The sequence below is a fragment of the Psittacula echo genome (genome assembly GCF_963264785.1).
Source record: "Psittacula echo genome assembly, chromosome: Z".
Classification (NCBI taxonomy): domain Eukaryota; kingdom Metazoa; phylum Chordata; class Aves; order Psittaciformes; family Psittacidae; genus Psittacula; species Psittacula echo.
This window is the reverse complement of record NC_137742.1, coordinates 53,210,560-53,235,177: the sequence shown is the minus strand read 5'-3', so window position 1 is coordinate 53,235,177 and position 24,618 is coordinate 53,210,560. Positions and strand designations below refer to the sequence as shown.

The window sequence follows — 24,618 nt, the reverse complement described above, 5'->3', positions numbered from 1 at the left end:
GCACAGAGCTCTTATTAAGCAGTGTCATGTTAAAACACATACTTACAGGTCAGAACCAGCACAGGTATAAGATGTTTATCTCATTGGTGATTATGAACTAAAATAACTTTGATTTCTGACTCTGATATCCTTTTGCTTCACACTTCATTTTCAAGTTAACAGAAAATCTATTATTTGCATGAATTGTTTTGGAAGGATGCTTTCCTAAGATCTGCTTATTTTGAGTTGCTATAATAAGGGTTTCTGAATATCTGATTTAAGGTATAATGTGGGTAGGTAACTGATGGGTTACCAGAAGAATTTGATTTAAATAAAATAGGCTGAAAATTTTTAGAGATTTCTTTTGTCGAGAGAATAACTTCATAATCTAATCACAGCTTCCAACAGGATAGTTTTTCTACCTTTTTATATAAAAAATTTAGCACTACCTAAAATTAGGTGGATTCAGTACAAAATTGTCATTCCTGTGTTGTTAAAGAAAATAAAAAAAATTAAAATTTTAAACTTATGTTTAGAAAGAAACGGTGTCTGAGGTGTGAAGGTGGAGAAACTCAGATGCCTTATTGAAACGTAACAGTTCATAGTGTGTCTCCTACATGTGACAGAAATCAGGCCATCGTGAGGAGAAATATTTCCCACTGCTAAGTGATTTCTTCTTGTAAAGAGAAAGTCGAAAGAAAGCAAATAAAAATAGAGACCACTTTAAACACAGTTAATAGAGCCTGTTGCTTATCAAAGTCTTAATAAGGTTCTAAAGGATTATGTTTTTCTAATAAAGGTATCATGGCTGGAGGCATGACCTAAGCGAATAAATAAATACACCCATATGGGATATAATCATCTCCATTTGGTTGAGAGAGAAAACTTCCTACCAAGGCAGATTATTATGTAACTGTTCACAGTGAAGTGCCTGGTACAGTCCAGAGTGCCCGCTTTGGAAGAGGCCAGTTCTTACGTAAGCAAGGGATCCTTCCCACTCTCACACCCTATAGTTTTTTTATTTCCTCTGCAATTTCTCAGCAAAAACTATTTGCTTTGCATCTGTCTCTAGCAGATGGAGTTCCTGCAGTGTCTGAGGTCCAGTTCATGGGAGTATTTAATGCTATTCTGTCGAAATATTTTTGAGGCAGACTGTAAAAATAAACTCTTCTTCTTGCTTCTGCATTTCAGTTTGTGTAGAGAAAGAAAGGGCTTTAAGCTGTACATGTTCTGGAAACATGAAGTTATTCTCATTTCATTCTGCTTGCAAGGTAATTTTGTCTTCATTTCCAAGGCAGAAAAGTTAAATCATCTGTAAAAATAACATTTTCTTCCTTGTAAACGACAGCAACCCATGAGCACTGTAATGAGGAAGTGAAATGGATGTGGTCTGAGCGGACACCGAAATCTGGGTGGTAAGGGTGAAGAGCAGAGTCCTCACACAGATTTCATTTGATCTATGTGCATCAGTTGCACTGAAACCAGTGAGAAGAAATGTTGCAAAGGAGGATTTTACAGCTTGGTCTTAGGCATCTTTTTATTTTTACAAAGAAAACACAGTACAGCTTTAGTAGGCTGTGCTTTAGAGTGAGACACAGGATTATAGTCTAACTCTGGCAGTGAATTCTCATTAAGCCTGTTTGCTTCAAATAAGCTTCCTGCTTTTCAAGTTCTGGCAGTAATACAGGGGTTAAAAATGACCTTTTATTTTCAAATAGATGATGACCGTAGCAGCCAAGTATAAATCCCTGAAATGCAAGTTCAAACTGAGTTTTTGATTACCAATACATTTCTGCTTGGACAGAATTCACTCTGTGCTGTTCAGTCAAGTGTGAGAAGATGTGCATGTGCTGCTATAGGGAAGCATTAAGGTGGAATTCTGTCTTAATAAATGCCTTTGACTCAGGAGGATTTGTGGGGTTTAGGTAGTGGCAAAATCCAGGAAGCATTTGCAGCATGCATACAAAGAATTTGAGTGAAACTGTATATGCCCTACCCATAATTTGTTTAAAGTGGCTGTGATCACTTAATTTACTTCTCCATTACTGTGATAAGATGCTTGTAGATCACAGCAAAGCTTATTCAGTGAAGTACTCGTTTGCCTATAAAGAGGTGCCTCAAAGGCTGACAGAAAATCAGTGACACTGGCAAACTAAGTGCACGAAGTACTTGAAGGTGAGATAGGCTTGTTCATATGATTTGCCATAGTGCTTCCAGAATCAAGGGGTAGTGTACAAAATGATAATGCTTTCTCTTCCTGTTTTTGCGAGGGAAAAGGAGACTGCTGTATTTCTCATGGGCATGAACAGGTAATAGGATGTTTGCCTAGTAAGCTACCACGCAGAAGCCAAAATTGTTGATTTATTTATTTATTTATTTATTTATAAAAAAACCCCAAACTTTGCTAATTTTGAAATTACGGTTCCTTTATTGCAGAGATTCTTTTAACAAACCTGGATTTTCAAAAAAGTGAATTTTTAATATCAAAGAGTTACAGAACTGTAGAATGCTTCAGATTCAAAGGCACCTTTAAAGATTATCTAGCCCAACACCACTGCCATGGACAGGAACATCTTCAGCTAGACCATGTTGCTTTAGGCCCTGTCGCACCTGGCTTTGAACTTGCCAGGGATGAGGCATCCACAGATTCCCTGGGCAGCCTGGTACAGTGTTTCACCACCCTCACAGTAAAGAATTTATTCCTTGTATCTGTTCTAAAGTGATCATCCTCCTGTACTCAGCACTGGTGAGGCTGCACCTCTAATCCTGTGTTCAGTTCTGAGTCCCTCACTACAAGAGAGACATTGAGGTGCGGGAGTGGGTCCAGAGAAGGGCAATAAAACCAGGAAATTCCTAGAGAACTGATCCTATTAAGGGCAGCTAAGGGAACTCGGATTGTTTTGTTTGGAGAAAAGCAGGCTCAAGGGGGACCTCATAGCTCTCTCCAGCTACCTGAAAGGAGGTCGTAATGAGGTGGATGTCAGATTATTCTCCCAGGTAACAAATGATAGGATGACAGGAAATGGCCTCAAGTTGTGCCACAGGAGGGTTTAGATTGAGTAGAGGGTTTAGATTGATTGAGGGCTTAGATTGGAGTAGAGGTGAAGAATTCACTTCCTGATCACACTTCTTGTGATGCAGACCAGCATATGGTTGCCTTTATGGGCTGCGAAAGCACACTGCTGGGTCATGTCCAGCTTTTCATCCACCAGTACCCTCAAGATCTCTGCAGAGGGATCTTCTCTGATACATCATAAATATGCATAAAGATGATTCCTAGGTTGTAAATCTGATATACTGAATTTCCTATAGCAAACAATTTTTGGTTTGCAGTGTGGAAACATGTCTAACAATATGATTACTTTCTTTACTTCAGTCTTTGCATTGCTCATCCAGGTTACTTTCTTATCAACAAATTAGTCTATTGTTAATTCTAAATAACTGAAATTGCAGCACAAGGCATGGAAGTACATTCTTCTATTGGGAAACAAAATCTGCTTGGTGGTGACACAGTATAGAATTTTCTGCAGTAAAATCACTTACTTTCGGCAAGTAAGCTTCATAAACTGAAACCAAAATACCGTTTCCCTTGTAATACTGGTGCCTAGCATTTTGATTCCTGTTTTAGCTGCTAGAAATGAAAAAAAAAGTTTAATTCTGTCTTCCTAGGCCATGGATTGAAGCTGCGGATTTGGTAGCTTGAGTTTGCTTTGCAGCTGCCTTACTGCTGCCAGACCTGTCTCTGAACCATGTAATTCAGTGTTTGAATTACATGTGTTTGTTTAAGAGTATGCCAACACAGTATGCTTCTGACAAAACTCCACATCGCACTGTAGTTGGATTGTATTCCTAAATTTCTAGCCTTGATTTAAAACTGCAGTGTTTGTTTTACAAAATATTCTTAAATTCTTCTGACCAATAAAATTATACCTTGGCCCTTGAGTTTGAATCGCAGTAGATATGGGGTGGATTCTAGCCTGTTAATGCTGACATTCCTGACTTGTTTTTTTAAGTTAATATGTGTTAAGGGACGTTTGGAGAAGCCTTCTGACCAACCACTGGAGCCCAGCCTGATCCATTCTGGGACCCAGGATTTCTGCCTGGGCGTGAGGAATGTGGATGAACAGACACATGGGACACTGATATGGCTGGTTACTAACCACAGCAACTGAGAAAGCACTGCCTTCAGCAGCACCCACAATACTTTCAAGCACAGCCAGCCATGTCCCTTCCTCCTTGTGGGCTGGCAGAGACAAGGTCACACACATGAAACTCTCCAGGTTCACAAGCACACCTACATTTATGGATCCCCCAAGTACTAGTGCCGCCCCTGTGCTCACTCTGCACCCCTGCCTGAATCTCAGGCTCCGTTTACTCACTCCAGTGGGTCCACCCTACTTGCAGCTGTTCCAGTTTGGTGGTTACTAACAAACATGCACACTCATCCCACAGGCATCTTGATATACTAGAACAGCCCCTTTGCCCACCTGACCCCTCTGCCTGGACCCAGAGCCTTCTGCTCAACAGCTAGTACATCTTGGAGTTGGCTGGTGTGTTACACATGAACATGCTGCTTTGGGGAAGGTGTGGATGCTCAGCCCCTGCCAGTAGCTAGCACCACACAGGCTGTGACTCGTTGTCCTGCTCCAGCCACCTGTGCTGAGCCCTTTTCCTCTGTAACTGTTTTTTGGGGACACATGTTGCTAGCTCCTCAGTGAGTGGTGGCCAAGACAGCTCCTTGCCCCAATCATTGGCAGTGAGACCCTGTTCACTTTGGTAGCAGACACCACAGGTCCAGGACACCTAAACTGCTGGTCTGACTTCAGTCGCTGGCACCAAATCTGTTATGGTGGTTCCCCCAGTAGCTGGCACTTAGTGCTTGCAGTACTTGCAGCACCTGTGTGTGTGGGCTAGTGACTGGAATTGCACAGAGTTAAGAAAGGATTTACTAAAAAAGACAGGGCAGACCAATAGGCTGAGCAATGTCAGCTGACACACAACTGTCCCCTTTTAGACCTCTTTCTGTCTGCCCCATCCCCTTTCTTTCTGCCTGAATCCTGTCCCATGCACATTCCCTCAGCAGCTGTTACAGTACCACTGACCCCTCTTGTTTCCTTCATCCTTGGGTTTGCATCCTTATCAGTTGTGAATTCATTGCCTGGAGTTTCTTGATAGCACATCAATTATTGTGATGGACTGGGTTTGTCTCCCATTACTTTTTATTAGCAGTAAATGGTCAAGGCTTATGTTTTCAAGAGGTGTGTCCCTCCTCTTTATCAGCATGGTTTGGCAAGGTTCTTAACCAGATAATCTTACTCAAAGATAACAGTTCTCACACTCCACATATCCTTGCCAATTAGTTCTACTGACCAACTTTATTCCCGTCACAACCTCCCTTACTACATGTCAGTCAGGTTTGATTCTGTAGGTTATTTGTAGCTCCTTTGACCAGATACCCTCGAAGGAGCAGATGTTCTCCTTCCATGTACCCTTACGGTATGGAATAGCAAACGCAGGAACTTGCCCACATGAAGAGAAAGCTGTAACAGGAGTGTCTAGTTAATGCAAGTATTGTATTTCTTGGTATTAGCTCAGGAGTATTTTTCTTGGTATAAAGGCGAACTGTGGAATTAGTGGCTTATTGCTCACATTCAGTTACTTTGGCTGTGTCTGTGGACAGAAATTTTCGTGTTTGCATGCATTTGCTTCCTTAGACTTTTATGATCTATGGAGTCCTGAAGTGTATAGTGTGTATTAAGTAAAAAACTCCAGAAATAGCACTGAATAATTTTCATAGAGGTGTGGACAAGGAAAAAAATGTTTTAGGAATGAAAGTAGTCTATTGCCACATTGTATTTGATACAGATGAAATGGGATTTGATGGACTTCCAAGAAGTAAGACTATACTATGTACTAATAATTCTTGTATACTGGAACTGGGTAATTAGAAGAGTCTTTCTGTGTGGGAAAGTTAGACAGCAACTAGTGTATAGACTGAAAGTGTTCAGGCATGACCTAGATGCACTCTGGGAACAGAAGGGATTTTTGCTTATTACCAAATAAATTCCCATCCTCTGGACTGCAAGAATAGAAATGGCATTTTATGTGGTGGTTTAGTGTTTTTTCCTATAATGATGCTAGATAATACGAAAAAAAGTATTTCAGTGCATAATACATTACCATATTTGTAGGAATTTGAAAAACTTGTTCAATTTCAGAATAGAAGAACATTCTGCATCTGTTTTATACCATAAATGAACAATACTGTAAGGTTAGCATTTGTGATAAAATGTGTATAGCCAGAAGAAGATGTTAGCTAGGAAGCTATCATACCTATTTCATGCACTGGGTTTTTTAATGGCAGTGCCTCATCATGAAGAGTTAGAAAATAGAATCTCTTTAAAATACTGCACATGAGCATTATATAGTTCTACTTGAAATATCTGAACAATTTTTCTTTCAAAATAAGTGTCAAAGTAATCTGCTCAGTCATATGGTCCAGTAGTGTGGAAAATCAATCTAAACAAAAAAGCTGTTCTTAATTACTGGTGAAATGTGTATTCATTAAAATAGCCACAAACTTTGTTCTTTTTGCAGTGTGAGTATAACCTTACAGGTTTGTTGAGTCTTTTTGGATAAAGTTGGAAATCTTGAAGTTCAAGGTTGGAATAGAACTTTGTTTGTGAGTGTTTGGACTTGTATCTGTGAAGAGCCATGGAAAGTGCTGTTGGTTTTATGAGCAGCACCATGTGATTGGGCTTGAGTCTGATAGAGTTTAACATCCATTCTGTGTGATCCAGAAGCATATAAACATTCATATATTTGAGGTGGATATGCAGAGTATGTGAATTCTTTTGACCCACACAATTATGACATCAGATTTCCTGTGTTTCTGGATAGACTGAAGATTAGTCTTGGCGGAAGCCTTTAGCTTTAAATGAAATTGATTTTGTTCAGTGTAATTGTTAATTAAAATGTAAGTAATTTACTTTTTTTTTTCTCTAGGTATGTGTTCTTCTTAGATCCATGCAACATTGATCTAGTACACCAGAAGATCAAGTCTCTTGCTTTGTGTGTGTCTGCTTGTCCAAGGAAAGAACTAAAAACTCTGGCTGATATTCAGAAATTTGCGGAAACTAATGGTATGCAAAAAGTGCATTTGTTTTTGTTCATGTACGAGATACTGTCATAGGATTAAAAAGAGACTTGTGCATTAGCTGAACTAAAAATGAAATATGTATTAAGAAATATCAGTAGAAATAATGTGATATCTTTATTAAGCTAAAACTTTAAGTCTCACAGTATAAGTATGCTTCTGTCAAGCCTTGGGCAGTTTTGAAAACTCATTGTTAAAATAGGAGTACAATGTGTAACAAGAATTTGATGAGATGTCTGATTATACAGTATGTTTTCAACACCTACTGAACTGTTCTGACATTGCTGCTTAACAGTAATGCTGTTGAAATGCCCTCATGTATATGGGGTTAGTGAGCAATGCTGCTATTGAACGGCACTTGCTGCACAGAGTATGGCTGTGTATATGAAAATATTCCTGTTTTCATTCAGTGCTACAGTGCAGTTTCTGGGGTTTGTTTTGTTTTCTTACACTTTTTCAAAGAAGCATAAAGGAAACTAATGTTACTAACAAATAAGATATTATCTCCTTAAAACCAGTAGTTTTTCTCTGTGGTAGTAATACTGATATTACTAGCTCAATTTAAATTTTAACACTGTATGGAATAAAATGCATGAGAGTTAACCAACTTTTGGGCATTCCAAAAGAAAGTAAAGATAACTTAATTTGAGGAAATTTCAGGGGGTTTCAGCTATTTAAGTGAGTGTTTTGTCCTAAGCTTGCCTCCTTAATCTTCTAAAATGCTGCAGTAAGATTTCATTGCAAGATAGTTACCTAATGATGAGTCAGTCTGAGTGACCAAGTTCAAAGCAGTGAAACAGATTACACAGAAGGAAAAGAAATGTTGATTTCTATTCTGGTACAGGTCAGGTGAGTACTTCTTATTTGAAAGCAGAGCGAGTTAAGTGGCCATACAATACTGTTAGTGCCCTTGGTTCTCCCACTGCATTGTGCCCTCACACCTGGGTGCCTGACAGCCTGAATCACGGAGCTGAACTATCATGTGGCATCAGAGCATGTGTGGAGCTTCACAAACAGCTGTGCTGGCACAGTGCAGTGGATGGTCTGAGAAAGGGAGCTTCTTCACCTGATCTGTGTGCTATTGTCAAATATAAGCACCCAGTGAAACTAGCCAATATCTGTAGTTTGTCTCTTTACCCCTTACCTGAGCATGCTGTGTTTTTCTTAACTAATGAGACCGGTTATTTGTTGGTGTGAAGTCAAGGCCATTAGTAGTGAAGTTTCTTAAGTACCCCTGGAAATAATGAAATGTAGTCATGCCTTGTTTTGCCACAAACATTGTTTCTGTGTTTATAAGTCAAGTCTCCTTCTAACTGTGCCTGAAATATATTCATTTTAGCCATTTTTTAAAATATACCCACTCTTCTTAAAACATGCTCCCTGATTATCTGTTCTATCTATATCTTCCTTTGTTTTAAGATGAAGGATATATGTATTTTTTATTAGTATCAGAGTTGTTTCAGTTTACAGAAGCTTGGTCAAAAGTATCAAGCCAGGTGTTACAGCAGAACACAATTGTTGATGAGTTTGATTCCTAATTTTCATTAGGAATTCGGCTTATCCAAAACAGGTTATAAACTATATTGAACTCTGCTTTTGTAGATGAACTGTATGTAAGACTGAAATCACACAGTTCAGAGAAATATTGTCATCATGGCTATATTTCTGCTATGCAGGTTCCAAAAAAGTGATGGTCTGCAGCAAATGAACAGCTTAAGTACTGATAATTTTAAATATAGCATATGTATAGTAAAAGTCCAAGCATGATTCAGTCTTGCAATAGAACAGGAACTGTGCTTTAGCACCAAACCTGTAGTACTCAGTAAACAGCATCATTTTTCTGAGATCCACTTTGTAACTATGATAATGGGTTTAAATTAATTAATACTAGGATTATGTTTGGCAGTCTGATTCAAGCGACCATAGACTCCACTGTGAAAAGGATAATGAGGAAATCTTAGGACTTTGAACATGACTGCACAGAGTTTAATTGCAATTTCACTGTTTTTGATATCTAGTTGAAATTCAGAGATCAGCTGTCAAATTCTGAAGAAGGAGGAGGGCAAGACATATGTATTTGTTTTCTTGTGATAATGCTGAATTTCCCCAGGCTTGAGCTTCTAAGACTCAAAAAGAAAAACACCTTAGTATTTTAAATACATGGGTAGAGAATGCAGTCAACTCTTAATTTTGCTGTGCTGAGCCTTTCTGAAAACTTTAACCCTTCCTGCAGCCTGAAAATAGCAATTGTGCTGGAGGTGGGCTCTGTGCATGTGCATTTGAAGAGCCAGCCATTTTCACCTGGCTCACATGTTATATCTATAATCACCCTACTTGTCCATGCATCTTGGAATTCTTTCGTAAATTACTGCTTAAGAACCCTTCTATCCCAGAGAAATCATCTGTTGTGCCTCATCCTGTCGAGAGGTGGTATGGTAAGTTCAAATGTTTTTTTGGTGTTTGTTTTGGTTTGGTTTTGTTGGGTTTTTTTCAAATCTAAACATCTTTATCAAAAGATGTAACATAATGACATATACTACAATATCCTTATATTGATTTATGATTTTATCAATAGCCAATATGATCTTCCAGCTAGCTTAGTATTTATGGTATATTTTCCAAAGAGGGACAGGCACTTGATTGCCTCCACACAACATGTCAGAACTGCCAGCCCCTAAGGTTCAAAGCAATTATGGCAGAGCTCTTACTTATTGTGCAGTACAGCTTGTATTTTTCTGTAAGCAAGATTATAAATAACCATTTAGGGCAGAGAAAATGCTTGCTTGAGGCATGAAGATCATTTCATGACAAAGCATCATTTTGGCTTCCGGAATCAGTAATAATATACTTGGTATTCTGCTGTAAATTGGGGAAAGGAGCTGATTTGGTGAATACACAGCTGACATTTCAGAACAGTAACTTCACTCCCACTCCCACCCTTCTTGTTCTCCCACAGTCAGGTTCTGCATTTGTGGTATCTTTCTGTCTAAAGAGGAGGAGAAGCCCATCCCTCACAAAGCATGGCTGTTTTTAAGAACGCATTTCAGTGTGCACCTTTAACCTATTCAGAATAATTGGCACCCAGAAAGCTGGAAACCAAGTTGTAACCTTCTACAAAAGGAAGAAAAAAGGGAAGGAAAAAGTTGTGCAGTTGACCACTCAGATCTTCAGCCTGTGCAAAAGTGCAAGTTCTAAAATATGGGAATGTTCTGGTAACTTCTGGAGGAAGGAGCAGAAAGGAGCAGTGTTGGCTGAGATCATGTTCTAATGCTGTTCTCACACAGCCATGCTGATGCTTAAGTTTGTGGAACTATGGATTAGACACAACGGAGAACGTTGTATATTGTGAACTGGCTGTGGCTGGTCTCCCCAGGATTTTCTCATGCAGCAGAACACCTCAGGCAGGAAGTACTTGGGATTCAATGTTTTTGTTGGTCTTGGCACTTAAAAAGTGTAATTTGAGTAATGTGAACTGAAAGCTGCTTTTTCCAGTAATCTGACTGATGCTTCAAAATTTAATGTCCATGACATATTGTGCTGCTGTTTTCAAGGACTTGCAAAAGCATTTTGAAATATCCTTGAAGATATAATTTACGTATGACTGTGCCAAATGAATAATGAAATGTCATTATTAAAAAGAAATGCAAAATAAGTGGCCATAACTTCTGCCGTGTTTAATTCAGTGGTAACTATAGTGAGTGGTCATTGTGGGAACTAATATTCCTATCTGTTGTGTAAATGACTGGATACATGTTTAGGAACCTAAAATGAATTTTCTATTTTACAACATGTTGACAGGCATCTCAGTTGTTAGAATTCTGTAGCTGGGCTAGGCTATTTGAGGTCCAGGTGGACTTAGAGCCAGAGGTAAAGCTACATTAAGCCTGCTACGGAGTTTGACCTGAAAGAAATCAATAAAGGAAATCAGTCTGGCTAAGTCAGAGCAGGTCATCTCTGGGAGCTATGGGGAGGAACCATGGGAAGACAAAAAGGATTTTTCTTTTGCCTGAAGATAATAACTTCTTCATGTGTAGTAATCAGAGTATGTCTTTGCAGTTACTGTTGGTACTCGCCTTAGAAATAGCAGTTACGTCAGTTGCTCCCAGCTTCTGTTGTTTTTCTTATGCTGTCATTCCCCCCACATACTTTGTGTTTAGTGAAGGTGTCCTGGTTGAAACTTACACCTTTGCTTGTGACTTTCCTTACAGTTAATGAGATTTTGTGCTGCTAGTTCTTTGGGCACCTGGGTATGTTAGTTTTGAGTGTCATTTTTTGAATAGCTGAAATAGAAGTACACTATAACTGGTTTTGAGATACGGAGTCACCCACTGCTACTCTGCCTTGTTACCAGAATTGCTTGTCAGGGTCTTGTGTTGGAAATGGATCCTGTAGTCAGAATTAAGTTGTTTTTACAACTGAAATTGGCTGCATGTGGAGTTCTCCAGTAATATTGTGTTGTGTTATTGATTACATTAATAAGCCATTTGTAAAGGGGAGGAACAGTCAAGTAATAAATCTGCACAAGCTTCTAAATTATTTAGAATTACATGAAAAAAATCTGTTATCAATTGCAGTGGAATAACATGTCAAATGGCAGGGAATGCCCCCAGAATGAAGGTGTGGGAAACAACTATTGTTATGCATTTAGCATTTTACTTTAAAATGCTTACTGCTGCATGGGAAACAGATTGTGGCGCTACTGACAATACAGCGAGCGGATTGAGTAGAAGCACAGCGTTGTCTGAAAGCATGATGTTTGTGGATTGTGAAGATAAAAAAATAGGAACTTTATTTGTGTGTAAACTCATGGTCTGTTGGCATCACAAAGGCTGTGTTGTGGTCCTTCCTTGGCAAAGTGTTTTCTTAAACTTTTTAAACTTATACACATGCACACACATGCATTGTATATTCCCAGTATGTGTACACATACGGAGAAGGGAAACAAGAATGATCACAAAACAAGATTCTTCTTCTCAGGAAGAGTAAGGTCATTAAAAGCAGGAACAGCTTAGAGAAGTTTAAAAAATACTTCTCTTAGATCTCATAATCTGAGTAATGTGAAACCAGAGGTAAAAAATGAAACTACTAGGCATCAAAAGTTAGATTTTTCTTTTCCACACAAGTTATGGTTAATTTATGAAACTTATTTCCATGAGGATATTTCAGACACTAAAAGATAAACTGATAGAATAGTAGTATTTGGCTGTTTAGTTAGAGGTTAGTACTCAAAGATATCCTTGATCTAAAAGTGGTGGGGAGATAAAGATACAGCAGAGGAAACATCTGCTACTGAACAAAATGGAGTTTTAATTTGACTCCAGAATAGCTGATTTTGTTTAGCACAGGAAGAGAGATGAGTGGAGTAATGGATATATTAGTATTTGTTCTCAGCTTTCTGTACTGTTTGTAAGAATGGGGGGTAGATAGTCTGGTCTTTTTAATTACAACCCAAAATGCATATATATGAATTCTGACTCTAGGACTTTTTTACATATGGTCAGTTGTAACAGCAGGCATGCTTAGCTGTCTCAGTGGTTCTCTTTGTGGTCTTCAATTCCGGAGTCAATTAAATATCTAAGTAGTGAGGTTGTGTGCTGGATCTTTCTTGGAACATTCTTTCAGGCTCTGGAGAATACTTACTTTTATTTCAGTCTCACTTTTATTTTGAAATGCAAGTTGTAATTTCTCCCGCCCTGTGATGCTCACTCTTTAAAAGAAGTGATGGTCTGTCTCTCTGCAACAGTTAGAAGCTTAGATATATTCAATCCTTACTTTCCTTTAAAATACACACTGTGCTTCTTGAAGGCACCAGTGCATAGATCTAGAAAATGAAGCTTATTTTCTTCAGTGACAACAAATCTATCATATTAATCTGAGAAATCCTGGCTGCAAAGTCATTCTGTGGAAGTAGTGCTTAGCATCCTACCTGTTCAGTGGTTTTGGCTCTGGAATTTGCAGCATAATTCCCTACAGATACATGAACCAGTGTGTTAAGCTTCCACTTCTCTATGTCACGTTGTTAGTCCATAATATGCTAATATAATATGCAATTATTAGTAGTGTACCAAGTTGTCTCATCATATGAAACTTTTTGAGCTGATAAAGTTTGACAGGTAGATTTAAGGCAAGCTCTGGAGTGAGAAAGGTAGAAAACTGTAAAGAATTTCATCCTTGTGAGAGTCTGAGAGCCTTGTCCTTCCTGAATGCCAGTGAACTCCACCTCTGTCAATGTTCAGCAGTCAGTACCTCTGGCTTGTATTGCGTGGGTTGGTCAAGCATATAATCACCTGTGAGTCACGCATTCACAATGTTAGCTATGTTTTAATTGGTGAAACTTACTTCTACAGCACCTAGAACCCAAGAGGAATTACTACTGGGCTGTGAAAATACAGAGGCCAGTAGTTGTGATTTAAACAGGCTCACTCCTGCTAGCATTTCTGCACATTTCTGTATCAGTGATTACCCGGAGTTTGATTCCCGTGTCAGAGGATTTATGTTACTGATGGACTAATAGGGTGTTGATTGAGAAGGAGAGAGAATGCTTAAAATTGAGATGTTGATTTTTTTTTTTTTTTTTTAACCATAATCTCTATTTCATCATATGGTCTTCTAGAAGTCAGTTACGTTACATACATGTACAGTACGTACATTCTGTCAATCAGAACAGTGAGACCAAAAATGGAAAATCATATCAATTTCCATACCAAACTGTGGTGTCTAGTCTGTCAGGCTGTCCTTTGCCTCTGAAAAGGGGCCATGCCTAACTGAAGCAGAACATGCTGCTGGTTCTGAAGCTGTCCCAGGTATCTCTTCATAGTTCTGTATTTTTCTGCTTAAATCCTTAACTCTGAATATGAGACCATGTTTCTATATCTGAAAGTCCTTGGTTTAGTTTCTGCTAAGAGTGCCAACAGATGGGTAGGCACTGCTGAGCAGCTCAGAATGGGATCCAAAACCCCTGGTGTGCTTTCCACCCACTATTGTTCAGACAGTATGAATGTCAGTGGTTTCCTCTGTGGGCTGGTCCTTTTAGTGGATGACTTAGGAAGTCTTAACCATTTTTCAAGCTGTAAACTTTGATATTGGTAGTGATGCTGATGTAGCAAAAGTTTTGTGTGTTTGTTTACAACACAGCAAATACAGGAAGGAAAGCTGTACTGGAGCTATGGTCTCTAAAAGTAGTTTTATCTAACCAACTCAGGTTAGTGTGTATCTTCCTATTTACTGTACTACTGTGGAAAGTCCTCTAAGCCCACATGAATTTTAATTGCTGTGTCAGTTGGAAGGAGTCTGTGAATTAAGTGTTTGGACCCCCTTTGTCCTGGCTTTCTACAGTATCTTACCAAATTTGTGCTATATGTAGCTGGTTTTAGGAATGCCAGAGACAGTGTATGTTCAGCTCCTTACTAATCCAAGCCTAGCCAAAACAGAAAGAAGGCTTTTAAAGAAAATGGTTGCTGTATTTTCCTACAACTAAGTTAAGGTTGAAAGGAAAATTTATCCCTTGAGATACTTTGCTCTAGTCATATATTCTAATGGCTAAAGCAATGCTATTCATAGAAAAGAGACCATGGAACAGAAGCTGTGTTGTGTCTCCAAAATATTGCTTTGTAGCTGAAAGCTCGAAGTACAGCACTGAGGGACCTGTAAACTCTGTGTGCTCACTGCTAGCCTGCCAACTGTTGCTTTGTGTACTTTAGAAGTATTTTCTTTAAGATTACAGTATGTTGGGGTCTTAAATCTAATCCTTGTAGGACAGTTTGATGCCATTTGCCTAATGATTTCTCCAGAAGAAATATGTGCATTGATGTCAGAAGCAAAGGATATATTACTTTAATGATTTTTTAGTTTATTCTCTGAATTCTACCCATAATGTTTTTGAAACATTTACGAGCTATAATAATTTGGAAATAATAGTAGTGTCTTCGGTAAAGTAATTATCTCAGGAAGGTAGATGATTCAAATTCTTTAAACTTTTGGAGGCCTTGCAAACTCAAACAGCAAGAATAAGACTGGCTGTGCTAACACAGTCTCTACTAACACAGAAAAACTAGTATGGGGTGGAAGGTTTAGCAAAGCAGTCCATTCTTCCCACTCTCACCTTACAAAATTCAAACATTTACTGATGCACAGGGCCTCTTTTGCTAAGAAATCAGTTTAAGTGTGATGTAAAGTGATACATTACTCAAGCACTCATTTGGCTTATAAAACTCTCCTACACAGTATTAGAGAAGTTGGAAGGTTTTCAAAATACAAAGAAATAAATATTTATTGGAATAATAAAAAATTAACATACTTAATTATGTAGGACAAAAGGACAGTTGACTCTCATGGGCATTAGTTCAGCTACTGGGCTGATAGTTTGTATAGATGCAGAGTAAATAATGTTTCTTGTCTGACAAGCCCCATGAAAGTATTTTTCTGCTTGATTGGAAGTCTAAAGAAGTTCACTGTGTGAAGTAGGCATCTGAAGAGAAAAGATCCAGAGGAGCCCCAAAAGCAGTTCTCAGACAAGAGATGATAGCAACAGCCAGTCATCCAATGTTCCATTTCATGACAGGAGGGAACACACCGTTTTGCTCCAGAGGGACCTGGAAAGGTGTCTCTAGTTTTATCCACAGCCAGGAGCTTGTTGGGTTACCCTTGTTTGTAAGTTCTACTCGAATAGCTTGTGACCTGTGTGCAGATCAAGATCTGGCATTTGGTTTTGCTTGGATTAGATTTAAGATCCAAACAGAAGGTCTTAAGATACACATTCTTGCAAAGAGCCTGAAACGTCTTCTGTGGCAATAGCAAATTCTACCTTTTTTGTCTTAGAATCATAGAATAGTTTGGGTTGAAAAGAACTTTAAGATCATCTAGTTCCAACTCCCCTGTCATGAGCAGGGATGCCTCACACTAGACCATGTTGCCCAAAGCTCTGTCCAGCCTGGCCTTGAACACTGCCAGGGATGGAGCATTTCCAGTTCTTTGGGCAACCTGTTCCCGTGCCTCACCACCTTCACAGTGAAGAACTTCTTACTTCTATCTAACCTGAACTTCCTCTGTTTAAGTTTAAACCTATTACCCCTTGTCCTATCGCTACACTCCTGGACACAAGCTGGCTCATGTTAGTTGACTGTTGACGATCCTTGTAACTTAGCCTTTTTCCTGTATTCAAAGCAAAATAAATTTAAATATCTGCAATATTCTTTTTCCTTCTGTTTTAGAGATAAACATGTGACTCTTTCTCTACTGCTGCCCCTCCATCAGTGTTGGAGTTGTTTGCAAATGCACTTGATCCAGAACGTTTCCATATAAAAAAAATAGATTAAAAATTTTTGCAGCAGTATAGAACCTATGGTCCAAAAAGAACAATTCTTTTAGATACTACATTTACAACTACATTGTAAGAAAGGTAGTTATGTCTGATGTTTGTCTGATGCCCTGTTTTTTTCATAAGCGTAAGGATTTCTATAAAAAGTATGATTGAAATTGGAGTTAACATGTTTTACCTGATAATTGGAAGTCCAATTTTCTTCAATGGAGTATTTGGTGGTTTTGATCTGCCCCCAGAAAACTAGCTCATAGAAGTGGTATTTAAGTAATGTTCCAGAAACTGCATGGGATAGCTTGCATGGGACGGCCTGCTCAGCTGTTCTGTCTTCTCTTTCAGTCTGTAAATAGAAGATAGCTCTTAATAGAGATAGCAGTGTGGCAATGGTAAACAAGATTTCTGCAAATAATATTCTACAGTTTCTACACATAATACTTCTGTTGGTGACACACAGGCTGCGATAAGGCTGTGTGTCAAAAGTCTTGGTTTTCCTTGGGTAGAAGTGTGTATGTATTATCCAGAGCCAGTTTGTAGAACTCTCTGCTACAAAGCATTGCAAGAAAATAGACTTTCACAATGTAAATAATTGAATATTTATAGGGATTGTCAAGATGTCCTTAGTTTAATGCATAGGAAAACAAAAAAAAGACACTAAAGGCTGTGTATCTAGAGCCCTTGCACTGGGGAGTAAGCTATCTGTTATAAAACAAGCTGGGAAGACACTCTTATCTGTATAGGCAGCTCATACCATTGGAGGCTTTCTTCCCTCTTCAGTTTCTGAGAGACCGCTGCTCCAATCTGTTTGTGGTTGCTATATTCCTAGAAGCATTGTCTCAGATATTCAGTATCTTGATCATAGACAAATGGAAAGAGATCTGTTTAGATAATGTACTTCCATTAGGCAAGTGTAAGGTACTGAGGAAGCCTTAAATTATGTTTGAATTTTGTTGTAGGCAACTTGATCTTTATTGTGCTATATCAATTTGTTCAATGGAACAAACTCAGCTTCATTAAAAGGTCTGGACATCTACTGCAGAGCTTATGTTATTTTTCAGGCAACTTTCTAACTTCAGCAGTTCAGTTCCTTTGTTCTCCCTGAAATCTATAGAGCGGTTATATTTTGAAAACAGACATAAAAAAAGCCAGCCTCCCCGAAAAAACCTCAAACACCTTGAATATTCTTTCTATAATGAATATTGTCTTATGCAATATTCATGCACCAAAAATGATCAAAAAAAAGTGTGATGGAGTAGCAGAGGAGGGTGACTTCTAAGTGCTTTATGTCCTTCTCTTTTACACTACTTTGTTAATTAGCCTTTTCTACTCGAATACACAAATGTTGGAAGACCAAAGCTAGATGGAGAGTGTCATTCTGTTACAGTGAAGCCTGTGCTGGGTTTGATCCACTGTTCCATTACAGGAGGAACTGTAGCATAACTGTGGTAATAACATGAGGAGCTGCAGAATCAGGACCTGTATCAGTTGTAATATGATTTGCAAAACATAGGAATATTTGATTTATTTTCCCATCTATATATATATATATATTTTTTTTTTTTTTCCCTCTCAACAGGATCCACTCTGTGTAGCTATGAACTACAGCCATCGGAATACACTACAGACCCAGCGGCTGCCAAGTTATGTCCTAAATACCCTGTTCCAGAGAGGTAATATTAACATCTTGTCTGATTGGGGGTGGAGGGACAACGATTTGTTTGTGATAGTTCTTCAGAAAATGTGCAGCACAGATCTAATCAGTTTGACAGGTGGATATTTTAGTGTATTATTGTCATATGTTTTTAAAAGGTTATGAAGGCAGCTCTTAAAGGAGAACCCAAAGTAGCCATTCATTTGTTACTGAGAGTATTCAGCTGGTATCTTCAAGTTTTCTTTTATCTCATGTAACAAAGTTACTGTGCTGAGTATCAGCTGTTTTACTGCCTTTCACCCTATAGCAAGCAATGTCAGCAATGCAGATCAGAGACAATTATGGTGCACTTTAGATCTTTGGGAGGAAAAGAGATATGTTGACATGCAGCCCTCTGTAGTGTTAATTTCTTATACCTGACCTCAGCCAATCAAATTTAGCAAATTTCTTCATTTTGAATTCTTTCAGTCCCCAAATGACTAATACGAGGATGGCCAAGTACCAAAAAAGAGGATTTTATTTTATAAACAAATTGATTTGAATTTTATTGTTTAAAATATTATATTGTTTGTGAAGTAGGATAGAGAAGTTTGTAGACCCCGAAACTCTGCTAGCTGTGCTGCCTGAACTGTGGAGATGACCACTGATGAGAAAAGTAGTGATCTGTTTGCTTTTGTTCATATCCTTCTGACAGTAATTCCACTCACTCAAGAGCAATCATACTGTATTTTCTCAAAGTTTAGCTTCTCAGACACATTCAGTAGTGGGTTGTAACTGCAGATTCTTTTCCTGTGCAGTTTTCTGTTACGTTTTTAATACATGTTATAATTGTGTCAGTTCTAAAACCTGTGATTTTAAGTCTCTCTTGTATTCATTCTAGCCTCTGTAGTGAATAATGTTTTTATATTATAGTGACAATAAGTAGCAGCTGGAATATTACTTTTTTTTTTTACTTTTCTCCACAGCAGATTAATATTCCATGCAGCTAACCAGCTGTTAGAGCTGTAATACAAAAACAAATGAAAACTTCAGTGCCAGCTTGCATACTGAAAAGGCTTGTCAGTCTTAATTTTTGCCAGAATTATAGTGACTTTTCTCACTGTGTGTTCCCATGTTATTCAATCTGAATGAATATAGCTTAATAAGAAAACAGGATAGAACAGTGTGTTGGAGCTCTAATGACACTATGGAAATTCCTTACAAAAGCCACCTCAGGAGTTATTTTTTAAAAGCCACTGTGTAGGTGGAATATTTGCCTTTTTTTCTGGTATGAGTAAAATGTACAATATGTTTTAATATTTTTGAGATTGAAAAGTCTGAGCTTAATGCCTTCAGACAAAAATGGCCAACATTGTATCTGTAAACCACTCTGTTTTTCAGATTTTTATAGTTAAATTATTTGACTAAATTAGTGTAATTTGGAAGGGAAATTGTGTCTTGTGGAGTCAAACAAAACCCCAACTCTATGTAGGCCGAGGCATTCAGGAAGAACTTGCCTAACACTCCTATTCTCAGATTTGATCTGTCAGAGGTACGAACCATCTGATTCCCATTCGGGCCATGGGATGGAGGTAGGGTGTTTCGTGAGAACTGTTCCTTGGTGATTTCTGTTTCATGACCAGGCTTCTTCACACCCTTCATCTGGGGCTCCACCTTTCAGTGGACTCTGATCCTCCAGCTTCAAGCATCATTTCCAACTTCAACACAGCAGCACAGTCTAGCAAAGCAGCCAGCCGTACATGTTTGTTACAGGAACTGTGCCTACTACATCTCAGCCTCAGTAGAGCATTACTCTTTAGAAAACCCTAAAGGAAAATGGGTCCAGCTTTTACCTGCAGCATTTTTCTATCAGCCACCTATGCTGAGCTATGCCAAAGGGCTGCCCTATATAAAGAAATTACAAAGAGTAGCTAGCAGTGGCATTCTAACACAATCCCCACACACAGGTTGCTATAGATGCCCAGGTGTAGTGGTGAGAGGAAAGAGCTCTCCTCTGAAATCTAGTACTTGAACAATCAGATGGGTCCCTTAACATCACTTGAATATTGCTTTAAAAATACAATTTTTAACACCATCATAAAATACTATTTTTAACACCATCATCTCCTGGCTTGAACTTTACTAACTCTTGTTCACGATCAAGCATCATGTTGTTATTCTCAGAAACTTGTCATTCCATTTCAGTATGTAATATACCAAGTTATAATCAAAAGGCCATATAAAGTACTGCAGGTCTATTATTATATTTTTTATTAAACAAGATGCCTTACCTCACCTACTCATTCAGTCAGAACCACTGAAATAGCAGCAGATCTCAAAAGGTGGATTCTCAGCAGTCCCATTTATACAGGAAGGCTTGTAGGAATGACTAACCTCATTTTTTTTAATTATTTGTAGCAACATTAGAAATTAATTACTGCACATAGAAATAGGCAATTTAAAATGTACAGTGAAATTGCTATAACTTAAGTGATGTTAAATGAGTAATATAAACCATGCAAAAAGCATGGTTTCCTCTTTTGGGATGTATTTTGAAACAGTATTTTAAACCCATTAGTTACCCTTTCTGAAATGGATATTTTCATATTTGAATGTAGGAATGACAGTCCTTTGCCTACTCCCAGCTTAAAATTTGTTACTGGTATTTTCCAGTATAACTGCATATAATGAAGTGCAGTATGCTGCATATTCCAAAATAGGCTATATTGTAAGATGCTGAGAGGATACACGGGCCACCTTTTAAATAGGGCAGCCATCAGTATGGATTTAATTTGCTTTTTAACAACTGTGACTAATTCACGGTTACTTTGCTGTGCTTAACTGCTGTTTTCATTACTACCCAAAAGTATACTGTCAATATGAGCATCTCCAAATGCATTGACCAACTCAGCACAGTAAGTTTAAAACCGTATCATGTGCGACCATCAGTCACTTCAAACAAAAACTAGGATCTACTAATTACCTAGCTGTGGCAGGTGATCAGAAGTTCTCCTGAATTCTAGACAGAATAATTACACACTAATGCTTTTCAGCAAGCTGTCTTTTTTCGTTTGTTTTTTGTTTGTTTTTTTAACTTCCCCACAAAAAACAATGCATAAAAAGGGTGCATCTAAGGCAGCTGGTTTACTTACTATGTGCTTAGAATGACAGAATTTTGGAAAGGCATGGGCTTAACAAATAGTTATTGAGTACAGAAAATTGCTGGTTTATAGGTCATTGCTGAATGGGGAAACTACAAAAGATTATGTGCATTGCTGCTACAGTCCACTGAAATCTTTTAAGTTAGGATGATTGGGTAAGGTGAAACAAATACAGAGGTTAGAAGAAAAGTCTGACTTAATACAAAAGGTATTTCTTTCACTGGATCATATTACAGGAAGGAACATGTAGTTCATGGACTGTGCCTGAAGTGTAATCGGGAAGATTGATCAAAAGATATGATAGGCCACTCTGAGATCTGACATAGTTTATGAGCAAGAAAGGCAGTTACTTAATGGGAAACATTTGGAAAACAATTACCCACTTTTCAAGAGAAGTTTTTGCTGTCTTGTATCTTCCTCTGATGGAGTTGATAGCAGGTTCTGCTGAGCATTCTGCAAAGTTTAATGCACAGCATTGGTATGTTTGGGGAGGATGCTCCCAAAACACTTCAGGAATAATGAAACAATATAGGCATCTTTGCATGTGTTGCAAAGAATGTAGTGCGTAATTTTTACAAAGCTAATGAAAGTAAACCCTGTGATTGTAATTTTCAATACAAGAGCAAGTTCAGAATGGGAAAAACAAAGAATAAATACGTAAGTTTTGGTTGGCAGCAGTTGGAAGTGCTGATATATTTATTATTGTCATTCTGGGATTTCTTTTGCTGCAAATACGGGCTAGTATTCTATTCTAACATGAGTGAAAGGTATTGTTTCAGCTGCTGGTTCACCACCTGACACTTGATTGAGAGATGTTTAAGTCGAAATAGGAACATGTATTTTCTGAGCCTTGCCGTTTAAGAGTGGGAGGGTAATAATTTCCTATTGGACTGTGCACGCCAGTGTCTCAGGGTCACTTGTAAGAACTGCATCACGTCTCATGATCATCCTCATTCCAGCAGCACTTGTGCATTCAACACATGGTTTCTGGTTATGATGTTATGAGGGTGGAGTGGTTGCATCTATTCACCTCTCATTTGTGTGTTGATGTGGCATTTATATTAAGTAGGAGTAATTTTTTTTTCTGATTTTTTTTTTCTTGTGTCACCAGTGCACCTATTCCATTCTTCCATCGCTGTGCTCCTGTGAACATTTCCTGCTATGCCAAGTTTGCAGAGGCCCTGATCACCTTTGTCAGTGACAGTAGTGTCTTACACAGGCTGATTAGTGGAGTTATGACCAGCAAAGAGATTATAATGGGACTTTGCTTGTTATCACTAGGTAATTGTTTTTCTCATTACTAGCTATTTCTTAGTACTGCATTAGGAGATTGTTAACACCCTCTACCCACAATACGAGAAAGCAACATGAATTATAGCAATAAGCCCTTTTGAAAAATTGTTCAGAATGCTTTTTAAAAATTTTATTTGACAGCTGTGTAACTTACTCATAAGTAATCTATGTGTGCACTCCTGGTTTTACTCCGCTTGCACTGGTTGCGAGATAGACGATATGTGGCTATTGGTTAGCCAACATTAGTTTTGGTACAGTTAACAGAGCATCCCCATTATCCTAATTTTTATTATAGTATTCCCCTTTCCCATTTCGAATACTCATTTTCTGCCAACCCAACTCCAAATAAACCGTTTCTGAATAAAAAGGACAGGGTGAGAAATGCACAATAGCACTATTTTTGAGAATGTAGGGGGTTTAGTTTGTTTCATTTAACTTACTTATGCAGGGACATGAGAACTTTTTGGGAGAAAACAAAAAACTTAAGTGCTCATTTGTTCTATTGCATGTTACCTCCTTCTTCCCCTTCTTCCAGAATTAAAAGCTTCAGGCATTTGAAAATCTCAGCAGTATAGAGGTGCTAACTCATTTCTACAGTTGCGAGATGCCTGTGGCCTATAGAATGACACATTGTACTACACCAAAGTGCTGTTTTAAGTCTTGTGAATTAAGGTGGAATGCTACTCACCCACATAAATTATTAATGACTCTATACTCCTAATAAGTATAAAATTTGAAATCCTAAAATGGGAAGCTTCAGATACCAGCCATGTATATGAGCAGTGTGTGGTTTAGAAAGAAGCACTGTGAAGCTGTACCAAATAAAGTTCTTTGTTTTCAGGCTGCCTTTGTGGTAACAAAAAGACAAATGAAAAAAAAAAACCGCCAAAAATAGATGCTAGATCCCATTTAAAAATAACAACCAACCAACCAAAAACAAAACAAAAAAAAACCACTCCAGAAACACAAAAGACCATTGAGTATCTTGTCAACTATGATTGGAAAGTTGTTTATTCTTATATTCTGACAGCAGCAGTAATTGATAGTAACGGCAGAAAGACTGTTCTGCTTCTGCAAGCTAGCGGCTGATTAGCAATGCTACTGGTTGGGTAGAGTCAGAAGTTAGTACAGACTTTTACATACAGTTAATTTAAAAAATATTTTTCATACCTTCCCGGTTACAGAATTTATTTATTTGTAAACAGTTGGTAAGATTGTGTGATTCACAAAGCCAGGTTCCAGTGTAACTGCTGTACACAAATATGTATATGCAGAAATATGTGTGTGCATTTACATTCATCACTCATTAAATCTTAGTTGGCTGAGATTGTAGAGGGCTTTTTAACATGCAGTTCCTAAATGGCAGTGGAACTATATGAACAAAGCTTGTTAATGAGCTTATTTTGAATGTGGAAAATAAAGTTGTAATTTTTTTTACATTTTACTGGCATGACATTTTGAAATACACAGCATCACATTATCTGCACTTGTTTAACGAGTGTACCTGAGTGCAGACTCTGCTCTGGTCTTCAGGAGGTGTGTTTACATTACCAGACTTGGAGTACTATCATATCTTGCTGTCTGTTTTGTCATTGTCTAAATACATCTCTGTTTGTATGTATACATTATGTCTTGTGTTTAATGTACTCTGTAAATGTATTTATGCTTTCTCTGTTTTAATCAACAGTATAAAAGCAGAAGTTGTAGAGGTACCTAAAATACTTAACCGTCTGTGCAGTGAGTTTGTAAGGCTCAGAAATCTGTCTAAAAATCCTGCTGGAAGGCAGTTATCTTACTGCAGTGGGAGAATTAGGAATTTCTACTTGACATAATTGCTCTGCTTATTTTATTTGTCTTCTTTTGCAGTGTTGTCCATGATTTTGATGGTTATAATCAGGTACATTTCAAGAGTACTTGTCTGGATTTTAACAATTCTTGTCATTCTGGGATCACTTGGTAAGTCTTGTTTGTCTCCCCATCTTCTGAGTGCCCAGTTCTAATCTTTATGCTCCGTGTCCTCAGGCCAGCTACAATCCTGCAAAGATCTTAGACCATTCACTTATCTCCAGCTTTCCGTTGAGTTGCT

The 24,618-nt window shown here is 38.1% G+C and overlaps 1 protein-coding gene across 2 annotated transcripts in view; it reads left to right on the top strand.

The window, feature by feature from the left end:
* Positions 1-24,618, top strand: part of SLC44A1 (solute carrier family 44 member 1) — a 62,217-nt gene that overhangs the window by 21,412 nt on the left and 16,187 nt on the right. For both annotated transcript variants that reach the window (XM_080637078.1, XM_080637077.1), the window contains exons 4-7: positions 6,985-7,121; positions 18,025-18,118; positions 22,351-22,520; positions 24,399-24,488. In XM_080637078.1, coding sequence (XP_080493204.1) covers positions 6,985-7,121; positions 18,025-18,118; positions 22,351-22,520; positions 24,399-24,488 — 491 coding nt within the window. The remainder of the gene's footprint in view (positions 1-6,984; positions 7,122-18,024; positions 18,119-22,350; positions 22,521-24,398; positions 24,489-24,618) is intronic.